Source organism: Pelmatolapia mariae, linkage group LG16_19 (genome assembly GCF_036321145.2).
Source record: "Pelmatolapia mariae isolate MD_Pm_ZW linkage group LG16_19, Pm_UMD_F_2, whole genome shotgun sequence".
NCBI classification, from domain to species: Eukaryota; Metazoa; Chordata; class Actinopteri; order Cichliformes; family Cichlidae; genus Pelmatolapia; species Pelmatolapia mariae.
The window spans coordinates 20,818,068-20,830,769 of record NC_086241.1 but is presented as its reverse complement, the minus strand read 5'-3'; the positions used below and the strand labels follow the sequence as shown (position 1 = coordinate 20,830,769).

At 41.3% G+C, this 12,702-nt stretch overlaps 1 protein-coding gene across 3 annotated transcripts in view; it reads right to left on the bottom strand.

Moving 5' to 3' along the window:
• The window catches only part of sytl5 (synaptotagmin-like 5), a 46,817-nt gene that overhangs the window by 8,863 nt on the left and 25,252 nt on the right, over positions 1 to 12,702 (bottom strand). Inside the window, exons 2-10 of one of the 3 annotated variants that reach the window (XM_063499075.1) lie at positions 10,599 to 10,925; positions 10,293 to 10,508; positions 8,316 to 8,428; positions 8,094 to 8,190; positions 7,182 to 7,278; positions 6,950 to 7,043; positions 4,192 to 4,292; positions 3,504 to 3,593; positions 340 to 405 (exon numbers count right to left, since the gene is read on the bottom strand). In XM_063499075.1, coding sequence (XP_063355145.1) covers positions 340 to 405; positions 3,504 to 3,593; positions 4,192 to 4,292; positions 6,950 to 7,043; positions 7,182 to 7,278; positions 8,094 to 8,190; positions 8,316 to 8,428; positions 10,293 to 10,508; positions 10,599 to 10,717 — 993 coding nt within the window. In that variant the 5' untranslated portion in view covers positions 10,718 to 10,925. The remainder of the gene's footprint in view (positions 1 to 339; positions 406 to 3,503; positions 3,594 to 4,191; positions 4,293 to 6,949; positions 7,044 to 7,181; positions 7,279 to 8,093; positions 8,191 to 8,315; positions 8,429 to 10,292; positions 10,509 to 10,598; positions 10,926 to 12,702) is intronic. The other 2 variants (XM_063499076.1, XM_063499077.1) reach the window with 2 other exon arrangements.

Sequence of the window (12,702 nt, the reverse complement as noted above, 5' to 3'; positions counted from 1 at the left end):
CTCCAGAAGCCAGAATTGAGCCACGTTGGCTCTCTCACCCCAGCTCTACTGTAAAGTCTTACTCATTTATTTCCTGCAGGAAGTCAGCATGACAAATGGCCTTGTTAAATGCAAAGGGCACTAAATTAAAGAACCAACACAAAAAATGAAAAGTATGAGCAAAACCATGCAGTGAGCATGCAGTTACACTCAGAATATCATCTTATGGTATATTCATGAAAATTCTCTATATATTATTGAAACCTGCATGTAATATTTAGGTTCTGGTGCTTTGCTACGGCACCTTTACTGTGTGAATGTGCAATAAAAGCATGCACAACTACCAAAGGAGAGGCTTACAGTCTCAGCATCTGAGTCGGGGACATTGAGGTACCCCCACCTTCTTTCTGATCCAGGAGTGGAAGACTATTTATGACAGAGGCAGATACATATATGAAGAAAGATAGAAGAGGAAAGAGTGAGTATTGAGCTCTCTAATGTGTTAGAAATCACAGTTTTACCGACTCGTCCAGCTGTGAAATCTGAAAGTATGCAACGGATAGACAGCTGCTACGAGAAAGAAATGGGACATACCCTTTAAACTAGTAACCATCTTTTTTAAAATCGTTTCAGATTCAAATATTTAACTTTTCAATAACTGCTCATTAGCACTGCTCATATTAGTTTGGCTTCCTTTTAGTTGGATGTGCAGCAGACAAATCTGTAGAAGCTGTGTGATGCTATCATGTCAGCATGGACCATACTCTCTGAGGATGTTTCCAGCACCTTGTTGAATCAAAGCAGCTCTGAAGTGAAAAGACTGCCCAAACCAGTACTAGCACAGTGTACCTAATAAATTGGCAGATGAGTGAATATCAGCCATTAGACTGAAAATAATGACAATACAAAAAAAATCTGTATTTCAGTTCTAATGAGTGCAATAACAGTATTTTACTCTGTCCCTCAGCACTGATCAGCAGGTATCTGTGTCATACACATGTACGCACTTTGCTAGCTTTTTAGTTTGCTACAGCCATGAAAAAACCCCACTACTATTTCCTTAAAAGTCTAATAAACTCATAGTTTAGTTGATATTTATGATATTTATACACATCGCCTTTTCCCCCTACCTCACCAGAAAATAAAAAGGTTTCGTTAAAACCGAAAAAAAGGAAAAAAAACATCTCATAGATCATGGGAACCATTAAATGCCTCTAATAGTAGCTCATTGTGCCTTCATTATCCACAAAAGCCCTCTGTGCAGTGAATCACAGCAGTGGGCAGAGTATATTAGAGCTCGAGTCAGTGACAGCGAGCTATCTGCATCACATCTCATCACCACCTTCTACTTCCATTCATACTGCCAACAGCAGCTCAGTGACTGCTACTGTAACAGAAAGATCGACTGTCAAACAGGCTGGCCATATCATCCATTTACCTACCCAGCTCTCAAACTACACACACGCTCACAAAGCAGAGCGCAGTGAGTCATGAATAAGACTGTTATCTCGACGTTTAAATAACTGCTTTTCTGCCAAAGTAGTTTAGAGCTGGCTGTGACTGATTCCCCTGAAGAAGTTAATATGCATATCTGAATCAAGTAAACGTATGAGCAATTAAGTAAAAAAACACTATTGCTTTGATATTAAATGAAACTTTGATTCATGTGCTGGTGTTGTGAGAAACCCATCGCCCCGCCTCCAGCCCCTCCACTGAGGGGATTAGAAAATTACATTTAAACAGTTTTTATTACTCCAGAAAAAAAAAGAGAAAAACCTTAATAAAGAGTGTAGCTTGGATTATCCAGAGTAACGGGTCCATGGTCTCTGGATGATGTTTAAAATATAAACATCTTATTATGCTCATTTCTAACTCTGTATTTGTATTCTGGGGCTTGACTACAGCAGATCTGCATGATTCACAGATAAAGAGATGCTTCTTTGTCTCAGTCTGCCTGTTAGCAGCCAGTCGGCCCGGCCTCTGTCTGAAAAAGCTCCAGGCCTCACCCCTCTCTAAGAGCCCACTCTCTCTTCTTCAGTTCAAAGGCTTTTGGTTGAAAACAGGTGGACGAAAAACAGATTCAGACCAAAGTTATTTAAAACTAAAAACTAAAACTGGATGTGAAAAAACATTTCGGTTAACTGAAAAAACAAGCAAAAAAAGCACAAACCTTTGAAAAAAGATTTAAATTGGGAAAATGAAAATACAATTTAAAGGCAATATTCTTTGTTTGTAGATTTGTTAGGGTGGTAAAAACTTTATTACAATTTGCATGATGACGTTCTGATGCACGTGATTGTTGAGACTATGGACGTCTATGAGACTGAGAGTCAACTGCTTTTAAATAGTTGTTTTTATTGTAATACCTGAAGCGATTTTCCTAAATTGTACTCGTGACATTTGCCCTCCATACAATAATATTTCAAAAGACTAAAACCAATAAAAACTGAACTAAAACTAAACATCTTCAAACAATAAAAACGAAACTGAAATAAAAACTAAAAGGTAAAGAGAAATTTAAAAACGAATTAAAGAATACAAACTATAATAACTCCGGTTCAGACTACACAGTAGTAGTCTGATAAAACGGTTGCTGGGCTACATCAGGTAATTATAATGTCATATTCTTGCTGACAGATGACAGACGACGTATAGGCTGGTGTCATCCCACACCTGTGAGATAGGTGCTATGGATCAACTGCAGCGTAAATAGACAGAGTGAGATATGGCTGTCTTGTTTTCAATAAAGCTTTAAAAAAAGAAAAACAGCTGCAGCTCGTACCTAGAGGACACCAGAGGCTTCGCGTCTTTTAGTTTCCCTTTCTGTTTTTGGTGATTATAGTGTATCTTGTTTGGGCTTGAAATGGACAACGTGACGGACATGACGAGTGAGAAAATGCAAAAAATCTGACACCTTAGTCTCTTTATTGGAACTTTGATAAACTACACATGATTAAACAATCAGTCATCATGCCCCAGAACTCACAGGGGAGCCATTTTCATGCTAATGTCGTGTTATGAGCGCCGTTCCACTTCCATAAAACGATCATCTCGAAATGCTTCTGCAGGACTGCAGAGTGAGATCATTCCTCAGAGTTCATTAGAGGCCTCACATTACTTTCATTGTTAGTATGAAATATTGATGGGTGCAGCTTCAAATCTTAGCTTTTCATATAAACACACATCTCCACTTTTGAGTATTTACATATGGATGACATATTTCCTGCAAAGTACACATCATTAACCTACATAAACACACTTGCACCCCTCAAAGCAGTGACCCTTCTCTCCATACGACTACTTAGTTTACGGAAACAGGGTTAAGCTTTCCTATTACAGGAGGTGTTCGTGACACAGCTGAGTCTGTGTTTGCACAGTCAACACTAGAACGCACACATCTGAGTCACACATCTGGCGGTGAGCGCACGGTATGTGTGCATACGGAGCATAATCGTGTACCTGTTTGACCACATGGGAACTCCTATTACTATTTGATTTTGTGAGTGATCTAACACGGGTGTTACCGTTGACACGGCGTTGCTGAGGCGTCTGCTCGTAATCTTGCTGTGGGCTGACATCAGGGCATCGATGTCCTCATCCTCGTCAGAAAACTCCTGCGGATGACAGCGGATTCAGTCAGAAGGGAGATGACACGCGAGAAGCCGGCCAGAGCGTCTTTGTGCTCTGTGCAGTTTTTCACGCAGCAGCTGTGTGGGTGGACGCAGGCAGCTTCCATAAATTTAATCAGACAGGACCGGACAGAGAGCGGTAATTAAATTTTCACGAGCAAGACCACACTGTGGTTGTTTTTACAGTAAACAGTGCGTGCATGAATGGATGAGTAGGTAAAGAAAAAAAAACATTTGAGAGTTTTTCTGTTTGCTGCTCGCTGAAAAAAAGCAGCCCGACACTGACCATCACATCCTCCACCTGCTTTTGGCCTACATCTGTTTAGATGCCTGTCATGCTCTTTGAAGTGAGCTCTGAAGTGAAATTAACATTCAGTCCCACATCTGACGCATCGTGTCGAGTTCATCGGCCCACGGGTCCCGAGCTTACTGTAGTGTGTAACCACATCATGTATAAATGTGCAACACAGGAAAAAAAAATCTAGGTGCGGCAATTTCCCACTCAGAGATTTATCAGTTTGTTTCAAAAATCAAATGTGTGATGAGTGTGAAGGAGGAGTGGGGGTGGGATGATGGCGCTTACCGTTTCGTTGAGGCCGGGGACTGAGCGGCTTCTGACAGAGAGGGCATTGTCACTGGGTTCAGAGCCGGGAGATAACAGGTCACACTCTGATCGACTGTGATCTGATGAAGGAAGAGAGGGAAGAAGGCAAGAGAAATAAGGAAAACTGTTCTGAAGGTGCAATGCTGTAACGTAAACGCTGAGAAATATAGGCAGACAGCAGCGGACTTCTGGTCAGATTTGGAAACTTATTAACTTCCTGTTTGCTCAATCGTGCCGTCTGCAGCAGATAAATCTTCTTGTTATGATGTAGGATTTCTTTTCCAACTATTTGTTGCTTGAAATTCAATTCAGTTCAATTCAGTTTTATTTATCTAGCGCCAAATCACAACAACAGTCGCCTCAAGGCGCTTATAATAACACATACAGAGGAAAAACCCAACAATCATGTGACCCCCTATGAGCAAGCACTTTAAAGACAGTGGGAAGGAAAAACTCCCTTTTAACAGGAAGAAACCTCCAGCAGAACCAGGCACAGGGAGGGGCGGCCATCTGCTGCGACCGGTTGGAGTGAAATTAATTCATGTTCCTAAAATAGGTTTAAAAAACACAGTTTATTGAAAAAAACTTTTCAGAAAGATGAGACAGAGGTCCATTTAGGATCCTTGTCTTGTTGTAGAAGGCTGCTTATTTCAGTTTCACTTCTTAGCTGCATGCTATTTGCTTTCAGAGTTAAGTGACATTTGTGGAAATCCAGTCTTCCTGATCCATCAGCTAAAGCAAGGTGCTTTTACTTCTCCCTTTTTCTCTCTGAACATTTGAAACCTTGGATTGTGGCCAAACAGCTCCATCTGAACTCCATGCCACTTGCTCCCAAAGACCTCATCCCATAAAATCGTCTTGCAGATTTGCACTAGACCTCAGAAAGTTGATTCCGTTCATCGTGCGCAGCGTTTTCAGTGGGAGAAACGTTTTACCACTTGTCCAGATGAGCACTGCCAACTTTCTGGGATTCTCTTACGTGGAGTATTGAGCATGCAGCAAGTCATTTCCATCTGACTTTTCTAATTAGATTGCAGGTAAGGCTTCCTTCCGATATCTCCGCTGTGTAGACCCTGTTTGTGCTTCAGCACTTTACCATAATCCCCGCATCAGCTAAACCTTCCTGCAGGTACTCTGCAGTCATATGAGGGGGTTATGCAGAGCCTTTCTAATTAGAAAAGTGCGCATTCCCTCCGCTCACTCAATGTTTTCTTCTTTTCTCCAGATCTTGTTTTGACTTCCAAAAATATCTCCTCAAATGTTTCTAAATTAAATTCTGGAGAGTAGAAACTGAAAGCTGAGGGGTCTTTTTTCATATCTCACGTCAAGTTTTTAGATTTTCAGTCAGTTTCCTGGAGGAGCCCATCGGCTGTTGAGTGCCAGCACAAAAAAAAACTTTAAGAGCTCATTTCTGCATCCTTCCTCTCTCTCTGTGCTGGAGGAACTGCCAGGCCTGGGAAATGAGAGTGAAGCCTTTTCCAAACTACACCCTTTTGCCTTTCTCAGTGCTCCTCATCTTCACCATTGGGGCTAATGTTTAGGGCTGTGGTGCTTGGTCATTTATATCTGTTTGCTGAGCTGTAGCCAGACGGCACAGGTACACACACATTAAGTGATTCCTTAAACGTTCTCTCATGTTTTTGGTGTCAGAGGGCTGTATTACAACACTGTCGTTGAGATGTCACTGATTTCTTCAAATGACAAGTGATTAGATTCTATCGATCGATTCTATCGATATCTAACATTGCCACACACTCCGTAGATGCATTGGAGAGCAACTTGGGATTAGTATCTTGCTCAGAGATTTGTCATGCAGAATGCAGCAACCAGGGATTGAACCACCAACCTTCCGATTAGAAGATGACCTGCTCAACTACCTCCTGAGCTACAGCCATGTGCTACAGCTTGTATCAGTCAGCTAGTAGCTGCTATCAATGGTTCAGGCTGATGGTGGTGGTGTAATGGCACACTTTGGGCTTCTTAGTACCAGTTCAGCATTGTGTAACCACCACAACCTACCCGAGGATTGTTGCTGACCATGTCAATTTCTTTATGACCATGTCAACACGAACCAAAAGCAACTTTTTGAATCTGCGGCATGAAGGCTTTCTTGTGAAGACAACAGGGACAACAGAGCTAGGCTGTGTACCTAATAAAATGACAGATGTGTGGCAGTTGTTTTTTAAAAGCATGTTAAAAACAAAAGAAAACTGAGTTATAATTTCAAACCTGAAATGAGCCTCAGGCAGCTTAAAAAGTCTCAGAGTGAAGAATTAAGCTGTGAATAGTTCTTATATAATCAAGCACAGAAAAATACTAAGACCAAACCAACTATTTTTTTAACTGATTTGGTCTAACAACTGGCTTTGAGTAGAGATTTCAGAACCATTTTAAAAAACCTTGATAAAGTTACAGAGCCAGCAGATAGGAGCGTAGTTAAGTCCTCCGAAAGAGATGAAGAGGTTCGGCACTTCGGAGTGTGGAAGTTAATAGTGTAATTCGTGCAGATGTGACATTTTCTCCAAAAGGAAGGAATAATTTTATCTTTTATGAGCTATAGTCTGAGTTGAAGTGGAGACGAGTGTTTTTGCATCAAGCCTCAAAGGTGATGTTCTTGAAAGTGTGACTTATTTCGATAGCTTGTGAATTATTAAAATGCTTGTGTGAGAGCTATGAAGCTGTGAGATGGTGGCAGGATTCACATCACCTCGTTGTGCAGGGACAAAAATGAAAATACCTGATGAAACCGAGGGCCTGGATACAGAAATGCTCGGGCCAGAAGGTTTCTTCTCAGGTGCGCCCTCAGGGTCGTCACTCTCTGCTCCTTCAGGCTGCATTAAAAAAAACAAAAACAAAAACAAAAAAACACGGAAACCTTTAAAATAAGTTTTTCCACCCCAAATGTAAAAACTTTCCAACTTTCCCCAGTTTTCCCAGTGTGCTGCTGTTTGTGTGCATCGATTGCTGACCCTGACCCTCCGATTAGCGTCAAGATTGGACGATCTGTCCAGAGACCGGGGACGTAGGTTTTTGGATGCCATGGACTCCATACCCTCTGCACCACCCCTGAAAAAACACAGAGGTCAGCTGAATAACAGCATCTAATCCAGAGTTTAACACTGAAGGCAGTTCCAGAAACGGCAACTGTTTCAGCTTTGCTTCTTAAGCGCTTTGGATCCTGAAAATGTTTCAGATTAACTTTTTTTTACTTATTGCTTGTATTCTTAAATAAAAACAGAAAGAAATGAGCAGTGACTTTTGCGCAGTGCTAAACAGAGATGTTCAGGACTGCATCTGTTTGCTTTATCAGTAAAGCGAGTGAGTTTAGTAACTTACTTGTGTGCTTTGCATCCTGCAGAGGAAATTTAATTTGGGCTAGTCATTGTTCCTACATCAATCCTCAATCAAATAAGGAGGTTGCTTTTGTCAGGTTGTGATTAAATAAAAATGTAATGGTGTAGAACCAACTTTTAGCCTACTTGGCGGTGCTGGTCTGTTAGCCTGGACAAAACTAGTTATTTCATCAAGTGATAAAATAACTGCAACTCCATGAAATGCTGAAAGTGAATCCCTATCGTCTATTGTTTATCAGCTGCTCTGCTTTCTGTCTGTATGCCTCTCTGTGCTACCTTCATTCATATATATAGATATATATATATATAGATATATATATCTCAAATGAGTGTCCACTTGATCTTTTTTAATGCTTTCACACTGAGGTGCACACTCAACACATTGCACATTTACTCACTGATGATTTTATCCTGTCTATGTGCTGCATGTCCTGCATGCATTATACATTCATGTTGTTTAATTCATTAAGGTCAGTATGTGTTTGTATGAAGCTAAACAGCTGTTAAAGCTCTGTGTTATCTGCTTACCCTTTTCTCCTGGCACCGTTGAGTACAGTTAATCTGTTGGATACTGCAGGCTCAGGTTTCTCTTGCTTTGAAGGGGCGGCCTTTTTTACTTCTGGGCCTTCGGGAATAAACGCATCAGCCAGTGAGTATTGAAATCAGCACATTTGCTTCTCTGTTGCACCGTTAACATGTCTTTTCAACTGTAATCATTCTGGTTTGAAGAACACAAGCAGTCGGACTCACTCAGCGGGGTGCTCAGGATCGTCTGTTTGACCACCTCACTGCTCAACTGCCCCCGCTCAAAGCGCTTAGACCTCTCCTCCAGGAACCACTCTCCGCTCGACACCTTAAGCTCCCTGTCGTACAAAGACATTAAAGGGGAATCAACACCTCAAGACAGCACATGTAGTAAAAGTAAAATCAGAGGAAACAAGAAGGAAGGAAAGTGCTCTTTTCTCCCATGTCGCACATTATTTCCAAGTCTCTGAATTCTCAATTTAATCATCACAACCGACTCAAAGAACTCCGGGTATATGAAGCAGGCACAAATGAGAAAAACATTTGAATTTTAGCTTTGGTAATACTTTGCACATAGAAAAATATATTTCTCGGAAAGTGTTGCTGTTGCAATATTACATCTCTGCATTACTGGCCAGCGATTGCATCTCTGTCTCATTAACTAACACTAAACACGAGTTGTAAATCATAGCTCGACACTTTTATGTCACGCTTTTTGCATTTTTAATCACCATTGTGAACAGATCCAGCACAAAGCAGAAAAACTATTGAATACAGTGGTGGGCATTTACTTCTCTCTCTCCCTTTTACCCTCCTAACTTCTGAAATTAATCCGGCACCCCTAGGCAAAATCCATTTTTCCTTCCTCCTGGTTCGGTTTGTGATCTTCTGCATGTAAACCTTTTCGCTACACGTGTGGGCGTGAGCTGAGAAAAGTTTTACTTCTTGCAGACATGATCTTCTGGCCTCAGCATAATTATTCAGACTAAGCAGTGGAAAACCTGGCGTCTTTATTTCTCAGAAACATTTTTTAATGTGAATGTTTAGCTAGCTCGGCGCCACCGCACACAGGTAGTTGGAAGCTTGGAGCTTAAAGCTAAAGCAGATTAAAGCAGGTTTTAATGTCAGGATACAATCAAAAGTGGCATTACAAAGCCTTTTGGACAATTACGCCCACCAGGAGCACCCAAAGGTTCAAAGAAACGAGGTTTGAAGATATTCTAACACACTCGGTTGAAACAGAGCTTGAAATGCCTCGAATTATTTATCTGACACTGAAGCTAATTAAGTTCAGCGTTAAAAATAACACCTTTATTCATGAGGGTTATAATGTTGAGTTATTGCTGAAACTGTTTTAGAGCGTAGCTTATTTAAAAGCACAATTATTAAGCTGCTGTGACACTAATGAACTGCACAGGGAGGTGTTTCTGTTATTTAGCCCTCCATCACGGAAATCAGCAGGCGGGGAGAATTACTGGAAACCTTCGAGTGCTCATTAGACTACATTTCCTTTGAATACTAGTGCGTCGAGACGCTTTGTCACACAGAAACTGGGGATATTTGCATTAACTGCACCTTTCAAATACTGAGGTACCAGTTTAAAAATCCCTGATTCAAAATATCATTACACAGGAGCCAAGGCTGGTGATGGCTCACGGTTGCTGGCTTCTTTCCACTGTCCAGGTGTGCGACAGTCAGGGACAGTGGCTTGTCAGAGCAGAGATGGGAAGATTTATGGTTCCAAACAGAGCTCACAGCACCTGATCAATCACACTACAGTAAAACAACCAGCTGAAAAATGAGGCTTTACAGCTAAAAACAAACAAACAAATAAACAAAAACCCTGCAAATTTTAGAGGCCAGAAAAACTCTAAATGTGGCAATACTGCAGGGTAAGTTCAAGAGAAACTAAGGACAATCGTGATTAGAAAGAAAAGGTAATGAGTGCTTCAAGTGTCAGAGAAAGATGTTGCATAATGTTGCATCTGTTTAGTCCTCACATGTTAGCTCATTTAACTTTTGAACATGATAGATCTACACAGACCAGCAGTGCTTTTTTCTCTTTTAAGCCCTGTAGATCACAGCAGTGAAACCCCAGGGCACCCTCACAGATGAATGGAGGCAGATGTGGTGCAATTAATCATCTTTAGTACAAAAAAAGCTTGAACGCTGTTCTGGTCCCCCTTCAGATGTCACACTTACGTGAGCTTGTCACAGAAGGTACATCTCCACTCGCGTGTTCTGGGGTTCACAACACGGCAGCTGCTGCAGATTCGAGACTGGCACTCCTCGCAGAGATCGCCCCGGTCGAAGATCAGGCCCAGAGTCTTGAGGCAGCGAGTGCACTGTCGAGCTCCCAAATCCTGGGGCCGGATGAAACCCTTTTGTTTGACCTCCAGCAGCTCATTCTTCAGCCTCCTGCGAGACAGAAATACATGAACGTCACAGGACACTAAGAAAAGTAAACGCGATGACTGTGAGTTTAAATGGTGACATGGAAGTCCTCACCGAATCCTCTTCTCCTCTCTTTTCCTCAGCTTCTCGTCTTTCTGCAGCACCTTCAGGATCATTTCTCGTTCATGTTCCAGCAGAAAGGAGAGGTTCAGATCCTTCCCAGATTGCTCCATTGATCCCACGGTCACCAGTTATCCAGTTATGTCAGCCAGGGGAATAAGTTGCATGGAGGGCATCAGCAAGAGCTACATCATCCTGCGGTGTTCATCTTGTTCTTTTAGTGCTGGAAAGGTATGAATTCAAAGCTCCCAGGGTCTCTCTAGAATTTCTTCTTTTATTTGATTTTATTTTGGGGGGGGAAAGCTGGAACTCCCTGGAGACCTAGACAAGGTCAAGCAGACACAAAGAAAAGTCACTAACATACATCTGGCATTAATGACTTTATAAATCATCACAGCTTCGAGGTAAAAAATCCTGTTTGATCTTGGTTAATATACCTGTCTTCAGGCCAGTTTAAAAAAGCATTAATTAAAATAAGACAATGATTTTCCGTATTACAAGTGGAAGTACAAGTAATTGGTAGACATTTGACGCAGCTTAACAACCTCCCAATTAGGAGCTGAGTCTGACATTCAGAGCACTGCACCCACATTGCTGAGCTTACATTAGCAAAGCTCTATCTTTCCGTGAAATTCCCGACAAGACTTGTACTAATTATCTGCACACCTGCAAACCAAACCACCTAGCTTCATGGCAATGGCTTTTATATAACCTGACACAGCCACAGACATGGCAGTATTGCTCAGTCTGCTAAGACATGCAGATATCTATAATGCAGATGGGAACAATCATACACACAGGATTATATACACTATAGTACATACAGGTTTTATAAGTGTTATTTTTGTGAAATAAGCTTTTAAATCTTTGTTGTACTGTGAAGTCATTTCTCAGGATATCATTTAATCTATTCTGACAGAAACAAAAATATACTCTGTGAGTAGTTTTCTGTTAAGGTTGATTGGTTTGAGTCAACAGTGCCTTTGATAAATTTGTCTACTGAACACAAAGGAGCTCACATGGTGATGTTTCTGAGCTGCTGCTGCAGCCTTGCATGTCCACGAGAGCACCATGAATGATGTGATTATTCTTGGTGGAAATCTGACTGCACAGAGGTGCTGAGATCAGGTGCTCCAACCTGTACTTGTGCTATTCTTGCAGCAGCACCCACCCTGCGGCTGTTTCACCAGAACAATAGCTGCCCTCCCTGCTGTCAGAGCAGTGCAGGCCTCTCTGGATCAGCAGCATATCCAGACACTTTGTCAGCCACCATTTAGTCCCGATATGTGTCCTACTCAACATACCTGGGACATGTTCATCAATTATCAATGCACTCACTCAGGACTGGAGAGAGATTTCTCAACAACAGATCTGGACCCTTGTGCAGTCCATGTGCAGATGGGTGACTTTCTTGTCCATACATAAATTGTAATGTTGGTACTGTTCAATATTTTAAACATAAACTTCCACATTTATGTTTTTTACTGACATGTTTCAACAGTTATTGAATATATTGCTTTAATTAGCACAACTTTATTTTAACCTCTAGCACTGTCACGAGGCAGCTTGCTTTTGTCCAAATACCGGCAGTAATAAGCACTTTTTTGTATCACAGGTGAATCAAGACATAAGGGCTTCCATGAAAAGGTCGCAGCAGTCAGTGTGGGTCATCAGCCACAAAACCACCATTTATTAAGGCATTAAGAAAGAAGAAGAAGAAACGAAACCATCCTAAAGGCTGGAAGCTAACTACCCAGTGATGGAGCACTGGGACTATCGTCTTCAAGAAATGTAAACCAAATTACTCTTCAAATGACACTAATTAAATGCAGCAGCACAGACAATATCAGCACCGAACATAAGGGAACATCACCAGAGGACACAATCAGCCACAGCACTAAAAACAGAGTCAGAATTCTTAAACTATAACCAGTTTTACAAAAGACTGAAATACTCAATACTGAAAGCCAAACATTAACCAAAACAATTTGTCTGCAAACCAACTCTGTAGTGTTATAAACTTGCTAAAAGGCAGGACCGATCATTTGCAGTGTACTGTATTTAAAATCAATACAGTTCACTGCATTCTTCTGCAGCA